Source organism: Leopardus geoffroyi, chromosome C2 (genome assembly GCF_018350155.1).
Source record: "Leopardus geoffroyi isolate Oge1 chromosome C2, O.geoffroyi_Oge1_pat1.0, whole genome shotgun sequence".
In the NCBI taxonomy this organism is placed as follows: domain Eukaryota; kingdom Metazoa; phylum Chordata; class Mammalia; order Carnivora; family Felidae; genus Leopardus; species Leopardus geoffroyi.
Genome location: NC_059333.1, coordinates 71,131,064 through 71,155,000, shown reverse-complemented (window position 1 = coordinate 71,155,000; position 23,937 = coordinate 71,131,064). Strand labels below are relative to the sequence as shown.

The window sequence follows — 23,937 nt, the reverse complement described above, 5'->3', positions numbered from 1 at the left end:
ACATATACTCTGTACGTTGTCCCCTCCCTGACAAAACTCCCAAGTCCTTCCTTAGAGGGTCATCTACTCACTTTTCCCTCTTTCTATCCTCTCTTCTCCCGTCCACTTCCAGTTGAGAAGTATTGCAATAACCATAGCCACGTTGTTACTGTTATTGATAGGAATGTGGTCTGAGCAGAAAGATTTGTTGTTTGTGGGTGCTATGCACAGTAAGCTGTACTTTTTATTTAATTCTGTCAGTTACCCCCGAAAGACAGATAAAGATGGGGAAGCATAGCTTCAGAGAGAAGTAATTTCACCAAGGTCACAAGCTAGTCACTGGTATGGCTGGAATCTGAGCCCAGGTCCTCCTGGCTAGGAAATCAGTGCTCTTTCCAGCAAGCCATGCTGCTTCATTCCAAAAAAGAAAAAAAAAAAAAAAAGTTAAAAATAGACTTGTTAATTTCTCCAATACTGTACTTTAAATCTTTTAGTTACAATATTAAGAAAAAAGGTGCAAAAGATGTGTTGATTTATCAAGCAATTTTTCACCACAAAAATATGTATGCAGATGGTGTGTAGAGATGCAGAAAGCTTGCCTTATCTTAGCCTTTTTTTAAAATTCTTAATTTTTATTAGAGGGGCGGGGAGAAGGGTAGAGAGAGAGGGAGAAAGAGGGAGAGAATCCCAAGCCCCAGCACAGGGCTCAAACTCATGAACCACGAGATCATGACCTGAGCCAAAGTCAGATGCTTAATGGACTGAGCCACCCAGGTGCCCCATCAGCCTTATTTTTGACTGCAGGTTTGGGCTGAGAGTAATTATACCAGTTGCCCTACACCTGTGGGTAATAGAAACAAGCACTGCTTGAGTCTCAAATCTCCTTTGGTTTCAAACATCACTAACCAGGATTCTTTAAATTCTGCTATCAACTCTTCTGTAGTCTCTTCTTTTTCTTTCTGTGAGTCTTCAATCCTCCTCCTTTCCATTGTTTATTTAGAAGTTTTCTTTTTTTTCCTTTCATACTTTTGTTCCCTGTAAGGGAGGGCTTTTTTTTTTAAGTACTGCCAGTTCTATTTAAAATAATTTAGAAGATGGAAAAATGAGAGAGGAATCCAATCTCCAAGAAAGTAGCAATTAGTCCTGGCAGAAGAGACATGAAATAGCAAGGGAATGGGAAGTAGGAGAACTTCTTTTTAGTCTGGAAGATTCCATTGAATTGATAGTTAACAGTGTTTGTCCAGAGAAAAATCATTGCCTGAGGGAGTCATGAGTGATTTTTTTTTTTTTTTTTAAAGGAGCATGCTTTAGGCCTGGGAGTGCTGGTGAGTGCAGAGTTCTTGTGCAACTTGTGCCTCTTGCTTAGCAATCGCTGTATCCCGTGACACCTTCGCTGATTGGCAGCAGAGAACCGAGTGCAATAGGCTGGTACTGTGAGCAAGGTTTGAGGCATGTGTGGGTGAGAATAACATGAAAAAGGAAAAGAAAATGTACAGGGGTAGTTACAGAATGTATCAGTTTAGCAGCAGATGATTAAATCTCACTGCAGAATCTTTCCTCATTTTCTACCTCAGCAGCTCTCAGAGTTAGTTTTTCAAGGGTGACTCACAGTACAAAATAACATTTTCTACATCCTAATCAGCATACATATCCTTTAATACATAATTGTTCAGGAAACAATACTTAATCATTACTTCATATAGTACTCTCTGACATTCTTCTATTTTTTTAATGCTTATTTATTATTTTAATGCTTATTTTTGAGAGAGAGTGGGAGCAGGGGAGGGACAGAGAGAGAGAGAGGGACACAGAATCTGAAGCAGGCTCCAGGCTCTGAGCTGTCAACACAGAGCCCAACGGGAGGGGGATCAAACTCACGAGCTGTTGAGGTCGTGACCTGAGCCGAAGTCCGATGCTCAACCGACTGAGCCACACAGGCGCCCCTATTTATTTTTTAGAGAGAATGGAGGAGGGGCAGAGAGAGAGAGGGAGGATCTGTGCTGACAGCAGAGAGCCTGATGCAGAGCTTGAATTCACAAACTGTGAGATTATGACCTGAGCTGAAGTCGTACCTTTAACCAACCTGAGCCACCCAGGTGCCCCTATTCTTTTTTTTTTTTTTTTAGGTTGGTTTGTTTGTTTATTTATTTTCATGTTTATTTATTTTTGAGAGGGAGGGAGAGGGAGAGAGGGAGACAGTCTGAAGCAGGCTCCAGACTGAGCTGTCAGCACAGAGCCTGATTCAGTGCTTGAATCACAGACTGTGAGATCATGACCTGAGCCAAAGTCAGATACCTAACCGACTGAGCCATGCAGGCACCGCTAGAAGGAGAGTGCAAGAGTGAGAGAAAGAATGTGAGCACAAGTGGGGGAGAGGCAGTGAGAGAGCGTGTGCGAGAGAATCCCAAGCAGGCTCTACATTGCTAATGTGGAGCCCGAGGTGGGGATCATGACCTGAGCTGAAATCAAGTCTGATGCTCAACTGACTGAGGTATCCTGGTGCCCCACTTATTTATTTTTAAAAAGAAATGTTGGTCACAAGCCGCCAAATTGATTTCATGAACTGTGAATATGTTCTGACTCAGTTTGGAAAACTGTTCAGACTTACATATTTTAAGTAAAAATTAATGTGTTCTGAATCACTGTTTAAAAAATATATATTTTTATAGATAAAAAGCATATTTTTATAGATAAGCATATTTTCTATGCTATTTAAAAAGCATAATGTATTGTAACTAAGTTTTTCTTATCTACAACTGAAGTAAGCTTTGCTCTTAGGCCTAAGTTAAATACATTATTTTTAACGTAACACCTGCTACTTTTGACTATTGTAGACATATCCCCTGAGGAAAGTCAATTCATTGGGTAGTTCTTAAATTTCAGATCTTTGACCTGTTTCAGTAACACAGTAGCATCACACTTGGAGAAAAAGATTGTAAGAAAGTAGCCCAGGAATGGTATGTCAGCATGGTTAGTGCTGGGTTGTGGGATGTGTGTGATTTCTGTTTAATTTTTTCTATACTTTTCAATGTTTATACATTAAACCTGTATTAGTTTCATAATAAGAGAAAACTTAAACCTACAAATAATAAGTGATAGGTAATACTTGGGCTCTTGCTACACCAGGCAACTTTTAGAACACTCTACCTGCATTCACTCATTAAATGTTCCCAATAATGTTATGAGGTCAGTACTCTCATCCTCATTTTACAGATGAGGAAACTGAGGCAGAGAGATTTAAAAACTCAAATTCTGGCAAACTGGCTACTAATCTGAGGGTGAATTGATCCTTGGCTCTTCTAATTACAAACTTTTTTTTCCCCCTGATTTCCTGTTATTTTATGTTTTCTTGATTATCTGCTTTGGCTGATGCTACACTGATTTCTTTTGATTTCAGTTTATTTGTATTTGTGTTTGTCCATGTTATAATTTTTATGCCTTGTGTTATGTGTTAAACTTTCTCTTGTTTACCGTAGGGAATTTAAAACATTTGCATGGTCCTAACTGGCTTTATTTTTAGTTGATTTTCTTCTGTGAGGTTTTATGCTTTCTTATTTTGGTTTCTATTTTTGGTTTTCCTTTGTGGGCAATAATTCTTTGGTTTTATCCTCAGTAATGATTTGGAAGGCATGTATCTTTGTTTTTTTCCTTCTCTCAAACATAACAAACTAAAATTACTTTTGTAAATGTAAAGACTATTTAAAAATCTTTTGAAATAGTCTCATTTATAAAAATGGTATCAAATTTATAAGCAAGTACAGTATGAAGATCCTTTTTTCCCATGAACTATTTTAAGATTTATTTATTTATTTTGAGAGGCAGAGAGAGCATGCATGTGTGAACACATGCATACGGGAGAGGGTCAGAGAGAGAGGGAGAATCTCAAACAGACTCTGTGCTGTCAGAGCCCGACTCTGAGTTCTATCTCATGAACCGTGAGATCTTGACCTGAGCTGAGACCAAGAGTCAGATGCTTAACTGACTGAGCCACTGAACTGCCATTATAGTCCCTCATCTCATTCCCAAAACTTTCAGTGTGAGGGGTGCCTGGCTGGCTCAGTCAGTAGAGCCTGCAACTCCTGATCTTGGGATCATGAGTTTGAGCCCCACCTTGGCTGTAGAGATTACTTAAAAAAACAAAACAAAAAAAACCTTTCAGTATTTCAGGGTCAAACAAGGACATTGTCCTATGTAACCACAGTACTGCCATCAAAATCAGGAAAATAACATTGATAAATGACTAGTATCTAATCCTCAAACTGTTTAAATTTTGCCAGTTGTACCAATAGTGTTTCAGAGCAAAATGATCCAGTCCAGACTCATGGATTGCATTTAATTGTATTATCTCTTTAGTTTCCTCCAATCTGGAAGTTCTCAGTCTTTACTGAGAAAGGTTATGCATCTTTGGCAGAAATTGCCACTGAAGTCATGCTGTGTTCTAGTTGTAACTTAACAGTTCACACATGATTTGTATTTCCCAATAGTTTGATCACATTTTCTGCCAGGCTTCAATATAAAGTTACTGTTTTCCCTTTTGTAATTAATAATTTGTGGGGACATACTTGGAAATTGAAAATATCTTGTTCCTTATCAAACTTTCTATTTGTCTTTTTCAGTATGGACTTGGGGATTTTATTTTAAAGAACTTTATTAAGGTATAATTTACTGTAAAATTCACTGATTATGGATATACAATTCAGTTATTTTTAGGGAATTTAGAGAGTTGTGCAACCAACCATCAGTATAATCCAGTTTTAGAACATTTCAGTTATTCCCCCAAATTCTGTCTTTCCTTTGTAGTTAATCTCCCTTCACAACCTTAGATGTAGGTGTTAGTAGGAAAGTAGCTGTCTACTTTCTATATAAATTTGTTTTTTGGGATATTTCATACAAATGGAATTGTACAATCTATTGTCTTTTGAGCCTGACTTAGAGTGTTTTTGAGGTTCAACCATGTTATATAGCATATATTAGTAGTTCCTTTTTTATTACTGAATAATATTTGATTGTATGGATATATCACATTTTTTTTAATCTGTTCACCATTTTATGGACATTGTAGTTTACAGTTTTAGCTATTATAAATATTGCTGTGAACACTCGTATATAAGTCTTTGTGTGGACATATGTTTACATTTCTCTGAGTTAGATTTGTAGGGGGTGTGATTATTTGGTTATGTGATCAGTTTATGTTTTTTTTTTTTTTAAGTTCATTTTTTTTCAGTAATCTCTGCATACAACATGGAGCTCAAACTCAAAACCCTGAGAGCAAGAATTACTTGCCCTACTGACTGAGCCAGCAACATGCTTCTAGATGATCTCAATACAAGTCTTATCTGATTATATGATTTACAGGTTCTTCCCCCATTTGTATTTTATCTTTTTTTTCTTTATGGTCTTTTTTTTTTTTTTTTTTTTAATTGGGGTAGAGTACATATAACCTTTGCCACTCTAACCATTTTAGTTTTTAAGTAATCTCCACCCACAATATGGGGCTTGAACTTACAACCCCCAAGATCAAGAGCCACATGTTCTACCTACTGAGCCAGCGAGGCACCCTTTTTTTATGGTGTCTTTTAGTATATGTGCTGCCGAAGCGAGCACTATGGTGTCTTTTGAAGAGTAAAAGTTTTTAATTTTGATGAGATCTAGTATATCACTTTTTTCTTTTATGGATTATGATTTTGGTATTATATCTAAGGACTTTTTGTATAACCCCAAATCACAAAGATTTTTCTCCTATGTTTTCTTCCAGAAATTTCAGTTTTAGCTCTTTTATCTGGGCCATTTCAGTTAATTTCTGTGCATGGTGTGTGTGAGTAAAGGGTGTAAATCTTTTTTTGGCATGTGGACATTTCGTAGTCCCAGCACTACATGTTGAAAAGACCTCTCCATTCCCTATTGATTTGCCTGGGTGTGTCTTAAAAAAAAAAAAAAATCAGTGGACCTTAAATGTAAGGGTTTATTTCTGGATTCTCAGTTCCATTCCTTTGATCTCTTTTTCTGCCAGTACCACACTGTCTTGATTACTTTCACTTTTTAGTAAGTTTTGAAACTGGGTCCTGCAACTTGTTCAAAATTGTTTTGGCTATTCTAAGTCTTTTGTATTTCCATATAAATTTTAGGAATGGTTTATCAGTTTCTACAAAAAATCTTGCTGGGGTTAAGTATTTTTGAAGGAACAGTATCTAATATGTTTAAATATTTCAAGCATGTTCTATGCATGATGTTCCTGTGTCATTTGGAATTTATTGTGAAATCTAAGGCAAATTTGATACTTATTCTTTTGTAGGAGTCTTGTTTCTTGTTTTTCTGCTTTAATCTTGTTGGGATGTTCATTACACATGGACCACATACCTTTCAGTGTGGATCTGGGAAAGATTTTGTTTGCTTGTTTCTTTTTCTTTTCTTTTCTTTTTTTTAGTTTTTCTTTTTAATGTTTACTTACTTTTGAAAGAGAGAGAGAGAGACAGAGCAGGCAAGGGGCAGAGAGAGGGAGACACAGAATCCAAAGTAGGCTCCAGACTCCGAGCTGTCAGCACAGAGCCTGATGCAGGGCTCGAACCCATGAACCAGGAGATCATGACCTGAGCCAAAGTTGGATGCTTAACCAACTGAGCCACCCAGGTGCCTCTCTTTTTTCTTGTAAATTATATTGATGATTATTATTTCTGTTCTATTTGGCCAAATATATTTTATTTTTCTTTCTGTGCATTGTTTCTTTTCTGATTACTTTCATGTTTGTCTCAATCTGCCTGTTTTGTTGTTGTTGTCTGTTTTATCTTTCTCCTGTAATTTTCAATATGATAGTAAATGTAATATATTTTCTTTTGTGTGTGATTTAAATAAGATTAAACAAGTCAAATGCTCTAAACACTAACTCTTTTCACCTATAACCCTAAAAGTTATATTAAGGTTAGCTTTCATCTTGTCTTTAAAGAGCATCACTGTGCCAGTTGGGTTGAGAATTCCCATGGAGTCAGTGAACTCCTCAAGTGTCAGGCACCTTGTTTCAGCTATCTTTCTATCCCTAATGACTGGCATTGTAAATACTCAAGACATATTTCTTGAATTAATAGTTTCTTATTGTTCTTTTTGTCATTTTTATCTGCCTTTATGCTTTTACTATTTCTTAATGGTTTGCAACATTTTAAGTTTTTTAAAAAATGTTTATTTTTGAGAGAGAGAGAGAGTGCAAGCGAGCGCACAAGCAACGGAGGGGCAGAGAGAGGGGAGGACAGAGGATCCAAAGTGGCTCTGTGCAGACAGCAGAGAACCCAGTGTGGGGCTTGAGCTCACAAATCATAAGATCATGACCTGAGCTGAAGTCAGAGGCTTAACTGACAGAACCACCCAGGTACCCCAGTGGTTTGCAACATCTTAATAACTTGAAATAGATTATATTCATTTTCATTCTTTGAGTTGAAAATAAAGGATTTCATTAGCCTTTTAACTATGTCCATCTTCTACATTTAGTCTTCTACATTTAATAGTGACATTATTATTTGGATAGTTATTTAGTCTTTTTAAAATTTTTTAAGTTTATTTATTTTGAGGGAGAGAGAGAAAGTCATGCATGAGCTTGAGCAGGGGAGGGGCAGAGAGAGAGAATTCCAAGCAGTCTCAGCCTCATGTGAGGCTTTAACCCCTGAACAGTGACATCATGACCTCAGCTGAAATCAAGAGTCAGATGTTTAACTGACTGAGCCACCAGGCACCCCTGAATTTTTTTTTTAAGTTTATTTAAATCTTTACATCCAATGTGGGGCTTGAAATCACAACCCAGATATCAAGAGTTGGATGCTCTTCCGACTGAGCCATCCAGGCACCTCTCTTTAATTATATTCTTTACCCTGATGAGAAGTGTGCTTTGAATACACCTAAACTATTCAATCTTTGTTTGAAACATGTCCCTGGGCTCATTTTCCAGTCAAGTCAGTTCATCTCTAAATCTTTTGAATGTATTCTTTTAACAATTGTGCTTCTGGTTTTGTTAATCTTGACACTCTTCTATGCTTTATTGAGAGGATTAGCAATTTTATATCAGCTACCAAATCCTGCTGGTGTTATTGTTGTGTTCCTGTTTTCGTTTTTTAGTTTTTATGATAGCTGATTTTATTCTTTTATTTTTTTTTTCCTTCTATGTAATCAGGTGGCATGAGGGTAAATTCATGACTCATAGGCATTATCTTTTTGTCTGGGGAGATAATTTGCTTTATTAGTCATGTCCTTCCAGCATTGAGGGAATTTTTCACTGGAGTAGATGGTGGTAAATCATAGTGTTTACCTATGGGCCCAAATTATGATTTTTATAAATATGTATCTAACAATGGCTTGATAATCTTGATGTTGAGTGGTTTGTACTTATGTAACTTTTTGAATTTTTTTTGGTTGAAGTATTTCCTTCTATCTCTTATTTTTTCTTTTAGTAGCTAAACATACAACTTATACTTACTAAAAATGTCTTCCTGCCATTTGTAACAATGTGGATGGAACTGGGGGTATTACGCTAAGTGAAATAAGTCAGTCAGAGAAAGGCAGATATCCTATGTTTTTTCACTCATATGTGGAACTTGAGAAATTTAACAGAATACGGGGATGGGAAGGAGAAAAATAGTTTCAAACAGAGAGAGGCAAACCATAAAAGACTCTTAAATACAGAGAACAAACTGAGGGTTGATGGGGGCAGGGATGGGTGATGGGTATTGAAGAGGGCATTTGTTGGGATGAGCACTGGGATGTAGGAGATGTATCACGGCAATCTACCTCCAAAACCAAGAGCACACTATATACACTGTATGTTAGTTAACTTGACAATAAATTATATTTAAAAAAATGTCTTATTTGACAACTGACTTCTGTTTGTTTTTTTGTTTTTTTTTTTTTTTTTTTTTTTTTTACTAATTATTCCATTGGTTCCATTGGGTTGGCTTTTAGTTCTCTGTCCTTTTTATCTTCTTTTAGCATTTTACCTTCTCCTTTTTTTATTCAGCATTTTGGGGGCATTTCCTAACTTTATTCATCATTTAATTTTTTGCAATATCACATAGCTTTTTCTGTCCTTATAGCACATGGGTTTAATTTTCTGTACCAATTATCATTGCAGGTTTTACTATAGTTTTTTCTTTTGTGTTTTGGTGCATCCATCTTGCTACTTCTGTCTCTTGTTAACGTGAAAATAAAGAGCCACAGTAAAAGGCAAACTAATGTTTATTTGGAATCAGAGAATTGTAATTTGAGGAATACAGAATCAGGTAGAAAACCCAAATAGTATCCTGCTTCTAGGGTGAAATTAAGAGGCTTATAAGGAAAAAGAAGGCAGGGGGCAGTTACATGAGTTGAAAGGGGAAAAAAAGGCTAAACTCTTGGCTATACATTGATTTACTACAGACTCTATCTTTGGAAAGTCCATAACCTTCTGAACTTGTGATCAGGGTACCTGTTCTGCTGGCTTCTCAAGTAGTTGCTTAAAACATTTGCTGTTTTGCCTAGTCCAAAGGTTTTGGTTGAGTTCAAACAGACACGGATAAGGCAATTTCTCTGCAGTGGTTGCTTGCCTCCCTTTTAAAATGGCTCCATTCATGTCAATTTTTCACATTCTTCTTCACAAACTGCTCTCAGTTATAATGTAGTGCAGTATTTTTAATTAAAACCCACCTCTGAACTTTGAGAGAGAGCAAGTGGAAAACCCCCAAAGCATAGCAACTATCACATGGTCTCACTTTATCTTCCTTGTTTAGACTTGGAGTTACTTTGGTATTTTCAAGAACTTTCTTCAGTGGCACACTTTCCACACATACAGCCTTTGAAGCAATAGTGGTGTGTTTATTCTCTTTGGTTCTTTAGCATAGACTTGGGCATGTTTTAGCAGGAAGTGAAAGGAGTCTGCTCTTAAACCTTGCTGCTGTCTCACAAGTGGAGCCTTTTAACCACTGCCAAAATGTTTAGGCAAATTTAAAGTTGAATATAAGACAACTTCTGGTTTTGTTTTGTTTTTTAATTTTTAAATTTAACCTGCCTATTGAAAATCATGCCTTTTGGCATATGTATAGTATTTTCTTTTTGAGAGAGTGATTTGACTTTGGTAAAACCAAAATTAGATATTAATATTGAGGATTATTTATCTTTATATAAAATGTTTTTAGATTTTTTCTTAGACATTTTTAAAGATGTTTATTTATTTTGAGAGAGAGAGAGCACATGCATAATCAGGATAGGGGGGAGAGAGAATCCCAAGCAGGCTCCACATTGATTGTGGAGCCCCACACAGGGCTTGATCTCAGGACTGTGAGATCATGACTGGAGCCAGAATCGAGAATGGGATGCCTAACTGACTGAGCCACCCAGGAGCACCTTCGTAGGCATTTCTATATTGATTTATTCTTGGTCACTTACACAAAATGTCTGTTTTAATAATTAAATGTGCGATACTTGTTACAATAGCTTTGGAAAAGTTTGATGTGCTACAAAATGCTGCTAATGAGATGTATATCATTTGCTGCTATCATTTAGCAACCCCTAGCAACTCAAGAAATGTAAGAAACTTGGGGTGCCTGGGTGGCTCAGTCCCAACTCTTGATTTCAGCTCAGGTCATGATCTTACATTTGTGCGACAGCACAGAGTCTGCTTGGGATTCTCTCTCTCCCTCTTTCTCTACCCCTTCCCTATTCACACACACTCTCTCAAAATAAATAAACTTAAAAAAAAAATAAGAAATTTGCTTGAAATATATATCAGTAATGGATTTGATTATAACAGCTGTTAATTTTTTTTTTCTTAATACTGTCTTAAAGGTTTTGTTGTTGTTCTTCCATTAATTTTTGTCCAGATGACAGAAAATAATTTTGGGTTGAAGAAGATAGAAATTAGTGTTTCAGAAGCAGAAAAGCGAACTGGAAGAAATGCCATGAACATGCAAGAAACATATACTGCTTACCTCATTGAAACAAGGTGAGTGATGAGAATTAGGCCTAGATTTAGTTAGAAAAAGCTTTGTTTGGTAGCTGTTGATGCAAATTATGTTGTATAATGGAATTGTTTACAGGTCATTGTCTTTTTAGGTATTTGGTTTTTGTTTCTTTTTAACAGATAAAGTAAATAGGTATGTCTTTTACTATAGTCCACTTGGCAGCTATATACATATATATATGCATATATATATATATATTTTTTTTTTTTTTAAAGTTTATTACTTAGAGCGGGAGACAGAGGATCTGAAGTGGACTCTGTACTGACAGCAGAGAACCTGCAGGGCTTGAAGTGAGAGCATGACCTGAGCCAAAGTCAGATGCTTAACCAACTGAGCCACGCAGGCGCCCCAGTATCTATATTTTAATGTACTTATGTTGGAGGTAAAGAGCAGGTTATGGAATACTTGTGGGACCTGGAATGTTATTTGACATATGCTTTGGTGGAGTTTTTGGTGTTACTCATAATAATTCCCACGCACTTTTGAGAAAGGAGACCAGGTTCCCAGGGGTGTATGAAGTAGACTTAGGTAAATAAGAGAGGTATAGGAAGAGAGAATATGGTTTGAGTCAGTAAAAAGTTAACAGAATTGATTGAGACTAGAGCTTTAGACTTTGGGGTAAATTGAACAGATAAGAGTAAATCATGGAGTAAGAAATCAAAACTCACCAGAAAAATGTTCTTCTACCTCATAAGGAAAAGGTTAAAGGGATTAGACTATTTTGTCTAGAGAAAGACAAGGCAAGACTCTATTTTGCCAATTACAAACAATTTATATAAAGACAAAATACTGACCAGTTCTTTTCTCTCTGCAGAGACTGAGCAGAAGTGCTTTCAGTTAAAATAAAGATGGTGCGAGGGGCACCTGGGTGGCTCAGTCAGTTAAGCATCCAACTTCAGCCCGGGTCATGATCTTGCAGATTTATGGGTTTGGTCCCTGCCTCGGGCTCTGTGCTGACAGCTCAGAGCCTGGAGCCTGCTTTGGATTCTGTGTCTGCCTTTCTCTCTCTGCCCCTCCCCTGCTGATGCTCTGTCTCTCTCTGTCTCTCAAAAATAAATAAACGGTAAAGAAAAATTTTTTTAAAATAAAGATGTGGGAGATTTTTTGATAGTAAGTAAAATAAAATAATAGAACTACCAGACCTAGTTGATAAAGGGTTATAACCATATTTTAATGTGAATACATTTTTAAGGAAAAAACATTTTAACCCTTGCATTTTCATAGGTTTACCGAAAGTCACTGAGCTTGCCTTAAGGCTGAACCCTGTGACTTTTCAAGACTTCTCCAGGTCTGTGGTTCTACCCAAAATAAAAGTTAAAATCTTGGTAAATGTTGTTTAATGTATAGGCAATTCTGAAACCTTCTTTGTAAGTATAGTTTTCTTTCTTCCACCAAAAAGAGAAAAAAAGAAAAAAAAAAGAATCTTCCCCAAACCAGAGAAAATTTACATTACAGTAGGAACTTTAGGAACAGAAAGAGGTAAGGTTGGTCTTTTTAAAATAAGGTCATTTTGCTTTTGTTTTTGTTTTCTGTGTGTGTGTGTTTTAAGTTTTTATTTTAATTCCAGTTAGTAACAGAGTGTTGTATTAGTTTCAGATGTACCATGTAGTAATTCAACACTCCTATATATCACCCTGTTGCTCATCATGATAAGTGCACTCCTTAATCACCTATTTAACCCATCTCCCCACCAAAATTAGGTAATTTTGTGACCTGCATATCTACATATGTGTATCACAGAGATTTTTAAAACTTAGGTTCATTAGGCTTTACGCCCAATGTGGGGCTTGAACTCAGAACCCTGGGATCAAGAGTTGAATACCAACTGAGCCAGCCACGCACCCCTCACAGAGATTTTTAAAGTCATTAAAAAAAATATGGTCCCATCAGAGGGTTTTATTTCTGTTTTTTTTTTTAAGTTAGATCAGTGACTTAAAAAAATCATACTTTAGAAATTAGTGTTAACTGTAGCTTACCTTTACTTAAATTATTTTTTCCTGTGTTCTTGTTTTTTTTTTTTTTTTTTTTTTAATTTTTTTTTCAACGTTTTTATTTATTTTTGGGACAGAGAGAGACAGAGCATGAACGGGGGAGGGGCAGAGAGAGAGGGAGACACAGAACCAGAAACAGGCTCCAGGCTCTGAGCCATCAGCCCAGAGCCTGACGCGGGGCTCGAACTCACGGACCGCGAGATCGTGACCTGGCTGAAGTCGGACGCTTAACCGACTGCGCCACCCAGGCGCCCCTCCTGTGTTCTTGTTTTTGAGGTATAATGACCTATAACATCATATTAACTTCAGATATTGTAACGTTATGTTGCAATATTTGTATGTATTGTGAAGTGATTACAAGTCTGATTAACATCTGTCACTATACAGTTAACAAAATTTTTTTCTTTTAATGAGAACTTTTAAGATTTACTCTCTTAACAACTTTCAAGTATGCAGTACAGTATTAACCGTAGTCACTGTTGTAAATTCTTAAATTGAAAACTAAAAAGTATATTTTTATTTTTAGTATGTGAGTATTTTATCACTCAGTTGAGCAATGAAATTAACTGTTGATTACTTTTACTGCTAGAAGAGAATCTTGATTTGAATAATCTGGAATAATTTATAGTTTTTTATTTTTCTTTTTTTCTCTAAATTTTTTAAATTTTTAAAAATTTATTTTATTTTATTTTAGTGTTTAATTTGAAAGAGAGAGTGCGAGTGGGGAAGGGGCAGAGAGAGAGAGAGAGAGAGAGAGAGAGAGAGAGAGAGAGAATCCTAAGCAGGATCTGCGCTGTCAGCACAGAGCCTGATGCATGGCTTGATCCCACAAACTGAGATCATGACCTGAGCTGACATCAAGAGTTGGACACTTAACCGACTGAGCCACGCAGGTGCCCCATAGTTGTTTACTTTTGAGTTTGAACTGAATACAGTATCATAATATGAAACTAGGAGTTAAAATTGACCATACTTGAGTAAGGTAGCTATACTCTGAATAAATATTTAAGTGGATCATCATCAAATGTGCGGTACACAAAAGGATTATTGAGTTGACTTTCACAATTGTATTTTAATATAAATGTGTATTTATTTATCTACCCTAGTATTTTTCATGGACCTGTAAGTTTAATTTAAAACAGTGTTTCTTAGGTGGGAATGCAAGCTGGTGCAGCCACTCTGGAAAACAGTATGGAGGTTCCTCAAAAAACTAAAAATAGAACCACCCTACGACCCAGCAATTGCACTACTAGGCATTTATCCATGGGATACAGGAGTGCTGTTTCAAAAGGACACATGCACCCCCATGTTTATAGCAACACTATCAACAATAGCCAAAGTATGGAAAGAGCCCAAATGTCACATCAATGGATGAATGGATAAAGAAAATGTGGTGTATATATATACAATGGAGTATTTCTCGGCAATCAAAAAGAATGAAATCTTGCCATTTGCAACTACATGGATGGAACTGGAGGGTATTATGCTAAGTGAAATTAGTCAGAGAAAGACAAAAATCATATGAATTCATTCATATGAGGACTTTAAGACACAAAACAGATGAACATAAGGGAAGGGAAACAAAAATAATATAAAAACAGGGAGGGGAACAAAACAGAAGAGACTCGTAAATATGGAGAATGAACTGAGGGTTGCTGGAGGGGTTGTGGGAGGGGGGATGGGCTAAATGGGTAAGGGGCATTAAGGAATCTACTGAAATCATTGCTTCACTATATGCTAACTAATTTGGATGTAAATTTTAAAAAATAAAAAAGTTAAAAAAAATAAATGGATTTTACAATTAAAAACAAAACAAAACAGTGGTTCTTAGGGGTTCCTGGCTGGTTCAATTGGTGGAGCATGTGACTGTTGATCTCAAGGTTGTAAATTCAATCCCACATTGGGTGTAAAGATTACTTAAAAATAAAATCATAAAAAAAAAAAAAAAACACATACAAAAGAAAACCGCATGGTTTTTAAACTTTAAAGTACATAGGAATCACTTGCTACAGGGTTTTGGGTGAGGTCCAGGAATTTACATTTTTTTAAGCAAAGCTTCAGGTGTTTTTTTTGTTTTTGTTTTTTTAATTATTTTTAAATTTATATCCAAGTTAGCATATAGTGCAACAATGATTTCAGGAGTAGATTCCTTAATGCCCCTTACCCATTTAGCCCATCCCCCCTCCCTCAATCCCTCTAGCAACCCTCTGTTTGTTCTCTATATTAGAGTCTGTTATGTTTTGTCCCCCTCTGTTTTTGTATTATTTTTGCTTCCCTTCCCTTATGTTTGTTTCGTATCTTCAAGTCCTCATATGAGTGAAGTCGTATGATATTTGTCTTTCTCTGACTAATATCGCTTAGCATAATACCCTCTAGTTCCATCTACGTTGTTGCAAGTGGCAAGATTTCATTCCTTTTGTTTGCCAAATAATATTCCATTGTATATATATATATATATACACACACCACATCTTTTTTATGCATTCATCCATTGATGGACATTTGGGTTCTTTCATTCTTAGGCTATTGTCGATAGTGCTGCTATAAACATTGGAGTGCTGTGCTGCTTCGAAACAGCACACCTGTATCCTTTGGGTAAATACCTAGTAGTGCAATTGCTGGGTCATAGGGTAGTTTTATTTTTAATTTTTTGAGGAGCCTCCATACTGCTTTCCAGAGTGGCTACACCAGTTTGCATGCCCACCAGCAGTGCAAAAGGGTTCCTCTTTCTCTGCATCCTCGTCAACTTCTGTTGTTGACTGAGTTGTTGACTCAGTTGTTAATTTTAGCTATTCTGAAGGGTGTGAGGTAGTATCTCATTGTGGTCTTGATTTGTATTTCCTGATGATGAGTGATGTTGAGCATCTTTTCATGTGTCGGTTTGCCATCTGGATGTCTTCTTTGGAGAAGTGTCTATTCATGTCTCTTGCCCATTTCTTCACTGGATTATTTGTTTTTTGGGTGTTGAGTTTGATAAGTTCTTTATAAATTTTAGATACTAACTGTTTACCTGATGTGTCGTTTGCAAATATCTTTTCCCATTCTATTGGTTGCCTTTTAATTTTGCTGATTGTTTCCTTTGCTGTGCAGAAGCTTTTTATTTTGATGAGGTCCCAATAGTTTATTTTTGCTTTTGTTTCCCTTGCCTCTGGAGACATGTCCAGTAAGAAGTTGCTGCGGCCAAGGTCAAAGAGGTTTTTGCCTGCTTTCTCCTCTAGGATTTTGATGGCTTCCTGTCTTATGTTTAGGTCTTTCATCCATTTTGAGTTTGTGTACGGTGTAAGAAAGTGGTCCAGGTTCATTTTTCTGCATGTCACTGTCCAGTTTTCCCAATAACCATTTGCTGAAGAGACTGTCTTTATTCCATTGGTTTGTCAAAGATTAGGTGGCCATATGTTTGTGGGTCCATTTCTGGTTCTCTATTCTGTTCCACTGATCTGAGTGTCTGTTCTTGTGCCAGTACCATACTGTCTTGATTACAGCTTTGTAATACAGCTTGAAGTCCGGGATTGTGATGCTTCCAGCTTTGGTTTTCTTTTTCAGGATTGCTTTGGCTATTCGGGGTCTTTTCTGGTTTTGTACAAATTTTAGGATTGTTCTAGCTTTGTGAAGAATGCTGGTGTTATTATGATAGGGATTGCTAATCCAGATATATATATATATATTTTTTTTTAATACTGTTCTTTTTTTTAAGATTTTTTTTGTTTATTTATTATTTATTTATTTATTTATTTATTTTTTAAACGTTTATTTATTTTAGAGACAGAGACAGAGCATGAACGGGGGAGGGTCAGAGAGAGAGAGGGAGACACAGAATTGGAAACAGGCTCCAGGCTCTGAGCTGTCAGCACAGAGCCCGACGTGAGGCTTGAACTCATGAACTGCAAGATCATGACCTGAGCCAAAGTCGGACGCTTAACCGACTGAGCCACCCAGGCGCCCCAGATAGATATATTTTTGAATTTATTTTTTAAATTTATATCCAAGTTAGTTAGCATATTGTGCAACAGTGATTTCAGGGCTAGATTCCTTAGTGCCCTTTACCCATTTAGCCCATCCCCCTTCCCACAACCCCTCCAGTAGTTCTCTGTTTGTTCTCCATATTTAAGAGTCTCTTATGTTTTGTTCCCCTGTTTTTATATTATTTTTGCTTCCCTTCCCTTATGTTCATCTGTTTTGTATCTTAGTGTCCTCATTTGAGTGAAGTCGTATGATATTTGTCTTTCTCTGACTAATTTTGCTTAGCATAATACCCTCCAGTTTCATCCACGTAGTTGTAAATGACAAGATTTCATTCTTTTTGATTGCCGAGTAGCACTCCATTGTATATATGTACACCACATTTTCTTTATCCATTCATCCATTGATGGAAATTTGGGCTGTATTTGTATTTTTAATAAGTAATAGAGATCTTATTCTGTTCCTTTTCAGGTCAGTTGAACATACTGATGGTCAAAGTGTCCTAACAGATTCACTATGGAGGCGGTATAGTGAATTTGAATTGTTGAGAAACTACCTTTTAGTTTACTATCCACATATTGTTGTGCCACCTCTACCAGAGAAAAGGGTAAGAAATGAAACAGCAGTACAGTTCAAATTTATTTAGCATTGAGATTATGCTTCATGATTGTTTTGTTTACCTAGGCAGAATTTGTTTGGCATAAACTCTCTGCTGACAACATGGACCCGGATTTTGTGGAAAGACGACGGATTGGTTTAGAAAACTTTCTTTTGAGAGTTGCCTCACATCCCATCCTTTGTAGAGACAAAATCTTCTATTTGTTTTTAACACAGGTATTTTTCTTTAAGTCTTCAAAAAAAAAATTCATTTTATCTTTTTCTTTTAAACTGTAGAATGCTTATGCTTAAGAATCTTTTTGGAGCAGCTTTCTTAATATACATTCATTTAATTGTGTTTTTAAATTTGTTTTGATTTCAAAATTATTGGGTTATATCACTCTTTTGGCTAACATTTTTATACTTAAGGATACTAAAGATGGTACTTTCTGGCATCACTTAAATGATATCAAAGTTAGTGTTTAGTTTTTTGAGGCCCAGATCTATAAAATCTTGGGTCCATCTTTTGGTAATCTTTTGAAATCTGGATTGTATATTTAACTTAGAAATGAATTCTTTTTTTTAACCCTTCTCTGGTCTCCCCTGAAAGAATAACAGAATAGTAGATGCTTAATCTATTTTATTTGGAGTGTTCCTTACGTTTTTGTTTTTGTTTTTGTTTTTGTTTTTTTGCAATGATTTCTAAAATTAACTTTAATTTTTAGGAAGGTAACTGGAAGGAGACCGTGAATGAAACTGGGTTTCAACTGAAGGTAAGAAAATTTGTATGAAATAATTTGACAAGTTCCTTTACAATTCCTAGCATAGTGCCTTGCACTTCGTGCGTACTTGGTATTTATTGAATGAACGAATGTTGGAAATTGGCTTTGCATCTAATATCATTGGTAAGGTTTTCAAAGAAACACTGCGAATTCACTTTGGATTTGTGTAATTTTAGTTACTAGTAAGATTATAGAGGGCATATTTATGAATTTCATTCTATTGGGAAGGAGTATTTTGAAGCAGTAATTGAGACACACACTGTAGATTTTTCCTGCAGTATACTCATACACTTTGCATCTTTTTTTTTTTTTTTTAACTCCCGCTGTCTTTACCACTGCCACTCCAATTCTTGTGCACACACTTGCTCATTCTTTATCAGATATGAAAGACAGTTCTGAAGAATTGAGCTTGGGTTTCCCAGTCAGAGCAGACTAGAAGATGAGCCATGCGTCGTGCTGCTTCTGTCTGCTGGGATGTGGTGGTCATCTTTGAGCATAGGAGTCATTTTGAATTGGTATCCGTTAGTGACACAGCTTTTCAAATTTAGTAATTATAATTAGTGTTTGGGAATGAAATTGTTATCTAAAAGTTGAAAAATAAGGTATGGTGAGATGGCCACCCTAATTCCTGTCTACTCTCCCTGTCGTCCCCCAAAGTAATGTAATATTGGCAAATTTTTAAAGTTTTCATCTCTTCTGTAAACTGAATAGGTAAGTAGAAAAATGTAATGTAAATTTATATAATCTATAAATTTATAAAACAATTCATATGATAGTACAGTAACAAAAGTTCAGTAGGTCTTGGCAACAAGAACAAAATGTCTTTATAGTAGTTTTGAAAACACCCCTGGAGATTTATGTATTGGCACATAGGTATTTGAAATTTAGCACAAAAAACTAGAAAGAGAAAAATTTGTTTCTGCATGGAAAATATAATCAAGTATCTAATTCTGTCATAAGCTGATTCTAATTTATAAACATTTTGTTGGCAGGTTGCATGAAAACATTAGAATCATCTTGGCTATAATTCATTACTTTATGGCACTCAGAATACTTGAATTTAAAAAATTTTTTTTTTCAACGTTTATTTATTTTTTGGGGGACAGAGAGAGACAGAGCATGAACGGGGGAGGGGCAGAGAGAGAGGGAGACACAGAATCGGAAACAGGCTCCAGGCTCTGAGCCATCAGCCCAGAGCCTGACGCGGGGCTCGAACTCACAGACCGCGAGATGTGACCTGGCTGAAGTCGGACGCTTAACCGACTGCGCCACCCAGGTGCCCCCAGAATACTTGAATTTTAATTTAGAGTTGGATTTGAAATAACTCAAAACTTTGAAAAATATTTATATTTTGATAGGGTTTTCTGAGAACTAGTCCAAGATGTTAGCATCTGATATTAAGGAAAAGAGAAAAGTAAAACATAGTTGTTTTGGTGACTTCTCTTTATGTAATAGTCAAGATTTAGTCACTAGTTTAGAAATCAGCAATCATTTGTCCTTGCACCTAGGTTTTGGCCATGACTTTGGTGACCTTGAAAAAGCTCTGGAGTTTCTTCCATCTATATAGACTAAGCTGTTTACTGAGTGCATTGAATCTTGTGTATAGGTGTTATTTAAAATGTTTCATGTTTGGGTTGCCTTATGGTATAACCTCAGTTTCACTTTTAGAAAGTCTTTGAAAGGTAATACTTAATGTGCAGTATTAATAATTTGAAATCAGGCTTTTAAATGGAGCAGAAAATAAGATGTTATGAGGAGAGTTTAGAAATCCTTACATCCTGCTGTATTCCTTATTTTGTTGTGACTGTTTCTTATTTTAAGTTTTGTTGTAAGAGAATGTTTTTAGACCACCTCACACATATGTGTACGTGCGTACATGCATATACACAAACATGTATGTGAGGTTTGTATATATATATGTGTGTGTGTGCGTGTGTGTGTGTGTTATCCCATGTTACCTCTGTGTTTGGTTATAAATTTTGTAATTATGTAAAATTGGTTGGTAAAGGAAGTATTGGAAACTATTTCTGTGAAAAAAAGATTGTTCTGAATCAGACCAAATATTTATATTTTAACCTTGGCCTTTGGATTGTCATTCTCAGATTGAAATGTCACCTTACTTTAGTTTTCCTTTTCTCACACACGTTTAATTTAATATATAGTTTTGGCCTACTAGATTAATATTTTCTTAAAAATATTTAATTATTTTACCCAGCAAGATAATTATAAAAATCTACTGCCTTTTTATCAGTGCTGTATTTAATACAAACATGAGCACTAACTCTTCATCACTGCTCTGTGTTGGTGTTCTTTCTTTGTCTTGTGTATTTATATAAATATTCATGTTAACCAATTCAGTAAAAGGAGAGCAAAGAGTTTAGAGTAATGAACATATAAACTAGTTGATTTAGAATAAGGTGATATTGTTTTAACTCCATTAACTCAGTAAGTTACTGTCATGAAAGTGTCATCCATATGCCCAGATCTTAAATGAATTTAGGTTAACTCAGAAGAATCCAGGACCCTGTCTGTTGCTTGGAGTAGAGACTGCCAATGCCCATAGTCCAGACTTCGAAAATTTCTGCTAGAGGCACCTGGGTGGTTCAGTTGGTTGAGGCCTAGGTCCTGATCTCACAGTTGTGGGATTGAGCCCCTGCGTTGGGCTCCCTGCTGAGCGTGGAGCTGGCTTGAGATTCTCTTTTCTATCTGTTTCTCTCTCTCACCCTCCCTCCCCCTTTGCCCCTCTCCCCTGCTTGCTCGCTCACTGTCTCAAAATAAATAAACTTTAAAATTTCTGCTAATCTGTATATTGCACAGAAATTCTCAGAGAGCCACTGTGGCTGGGTGCCTACAGAGTGTCAGGTGCTCTTCTAGGTGCTGTGGAAACAGTAGTGAATGAGCTGAAAACATAAACTCCCTTATTCTTATCGAGCTTATATTGTAGTAGAGACATTAAATTAATGTTTAAATCAATAAGATACTTTAAAGGGTGTTGTTAAAGGGTATGATGGTACAGAATTTTTGTTTTCAAGGATTTTTTTGAGATAGGTGACCATAAGATTTATTATTCTAATGGGACTCTTTTGAGAGTAAAAAGGGGTCCTATTAATAATGAATTTAGGACAACAAGCATAAACCAGGACTTTCCTGGGTAAACTGGGTCACATGGTTGAAGAGATAACATTTGAGCTGAGACAGGAATAAAGAACCTTGCGGTGGAGTCAACTTGGGTGCCAGGGAAGAGGAACATTACAGAGGCCCAAGCTGGGTAGTGGCTTACTAGGCAAGGTGTGGGGGAAGAGAAGAATCAGAAAATGAAATAACAAAGGGAAGACAAGATCCAGCATAAGGAAAGTAAAATATTTAATAGGAACTGGAAAAGAAGAAGTGGGACTAACAGAGAACATGGGAAGGAAGATAGCCGGAGCTGTAGAATAGTTGGGGTTATTTTTTATTCAGTCGATACCTCCTGCATGATGGTCTTGTGTCACGCTTTGTGAGGCACTGGGATATAGCAATGAACAAAGCAGATTAAATAACGTATTGCCATGGCAGCCATTGTATAACTCCAGGAGCACCATTCATGTTGTGCTTTCTTACGGCTCTTCCAGTGGGCAGCTAAGAAACAAGTAAACAACTAAGGTGATTTCAAGTAGTACTGTTTTAAAGGAGATACAGTAAGGTGGAGTGAAACTGGGGCACCTAGGTGGTTCAGTCAGTTGAGTGTCTGATTCTTGATTTCAGCCTAGGTCATGATCCCAGGGTTGTGGGATTGAGCCCCATGTTGGACTCTGCACTGAATGCGGAGCCTACTTGGGATTCGCTCCCTCTCCCTCTGCCCCTCTCCCTTGCTCACGTTCTCTCTTAAAAAAAAATGGGGGCACCTGGGTGGCTCAGTCGGTTAAGCATCTGACTTTGGCTCAGGTCATGATCTCATGGCTCATGGGTTCATGCCTCGCATTGGGCTCTGTGCTGACAGCTCAGAGCCTGGAACCTGGTTCAGATTCTGTGTCTCCCTCTCTCTCTGCCTCTCTCTCTCTCTCTCTCTCTCTCTCTCTCTCTCTCTCTCTCTCTTAAAAATAAATAAAACGTTAAAAAAATTGATTCCTGATTGAACCACTTTTTATGTAGTTTCTGTGCCTGGTCAGAAACATAATTTAGTGTTTTTTTCTCCTTTTTCTTTTCTTTTCTTTTCTTTTCTTTTCTTTTCTTTTCTTTTCTTTTCTTTTCTTTTCTTTCTGTGTGTGTGTGTGTGTGTGTGTGTGAAGTTTGGCTATGACTTGGATATATTAAGTATAAATTTTATAGAATGCAATTATTATTTAGTGCTGATCCCTCTGTTCCTCCTTTGAGAGCAATTATCTAGAGTAAGTAAAGATAGTTAAAAAGTTTAAAAAAATAGTTAAAAAGTTGTGTTTTCTTGGGGTGCCTGGGTGGCTCAGTCAGTTAAGCGTCCGACTTGGGCTCAAGTCATGGTCTCACAGTTCGTGGGTTCGAGCCCTGCATCAGGCTCTGCACTGACAGCTCAGAGCCTGGAGCCTGCTATGGATTCTGTATCTCTGGCTCTTTCTGCCCCTCTCCCACTCATGTTCTGTCCCTCTCAAAAATAAACATTTAAAAAAATTTTTAAAAAAGGTTGTGTTGTAACATTTTCTGTCAGCTAGAAAGTAATTTGATTTCATCTCACATGTTTTACTTTATTTAGTATGTAGTATTTAGTATAGGCATTTCCATAGTTCTTTTGTTTAAAAACATTTTTTTTTTTATGTTTATTTATTTTTGAGAGAGCATGAGCAGGGGAGGGGCAGAGAGAGAGGGAGACACAGAACCCGAAGCAGGCTCCAGGCCCCAAGCTGTCAGCAGGAGCCCAGTGCAGGGCTTGAATTCACAAACTGCGAGATCATGACCTGAGCCGAAGTCAGGCACTTAACCTACTGAGCCATCCAGGTGCCTCAGTTCTTCCTTTTTTAAAATAGTGATCATGAAAATGAAAAAAAACCAATGTACATTTGGTGTGGATTCCTGGGAACTACCTGCAGTAATGTATATGCTTCAGAGCAGTCGTTTTATTTAGTTTATCATTCCTTTTCTTGATTTAGAGAAAGGTAAACTACTTCTTCCATGTGATTTATTCGGAGTTACAATAACGCAGAGCTGTGTGTGTGTATATATATATAGATAGATAGATAGATACTTGTTAATATAGTGATGTTTATAATTGTTTTACTTTGGTATCATTGAATGCCATGTTATTCAGTTTAATTTTTAACACTGTTTTTGTAGTGTTTTCAGAAATAACTACTTTGCTGTTTTTTTTTAGATATGTTTAATGTGTTTGACAAATGATATGAAGAAAACTGTATTTGAGCATCTTAATTCTAAAGGGAAAGTAAAACTGTTTGGATTTATATCCTGAAATGTAATTGTATTAAGTGAACAAATTATTTTTTCCAGGCAGACTCCAGGTTAAAAGCGCTTAATGCAACATTCAGAGTGAAAAACCCAGACAAGTAAGGTTTTGTTTTAATAACAGTTACAATGTTGTTTTGAATGATGTCTATCAATTTATTTAATTTTTCATTTCTGAATGTATGCACTTTATTTACTAATTTAAATAATAATTCACATTACTGAAATCCTTTTACAGTCTAAAACTGA

The 23,937-nt window shown here is 36.4% G+C and overlaps 1 protein-coding gene across 2 annotated transcripts in view; it reads left to right on the top strand.

The window, feature by feature from the left end:
* SNX4 (sorting nexin 4) overlaps positions 1–23,937 on the top strand; it is a 69,997-nt gene that overhangs the window by 3,440 nt on the left and 42,620 nt on the right. Inside the window, exons 2-7 of one of the 2 annotated variants that reach the window (XM_045502367.1) lie at positions 1,278–1,304; positions 10,809–10,930; positions 17,372–17,507; positions 17,585–17,734; positions 18,223–18,270; positions 23,734–23,789. In XM_045502367.1, coding sequence (XP_045358323.1) covers positions 1,278–1,304; positions 10,809–10,930; positions 17,372–17,507; positions 17,585–17,734; positions 18,223–18,270; positions 23,734–23,789 — 539 coding nt within the window. The remainder of the gene's footprint in view (positions 1–1,277; positions 1,305–10,808; positions 10,931–17,371; positions 17,508–17,584; positions 17,735–18,222; positions 18,271–23,733; positions 23,790–23,937) is intronic. The other variant, XM_045502368.1, reaches the window with a different exon arrangement.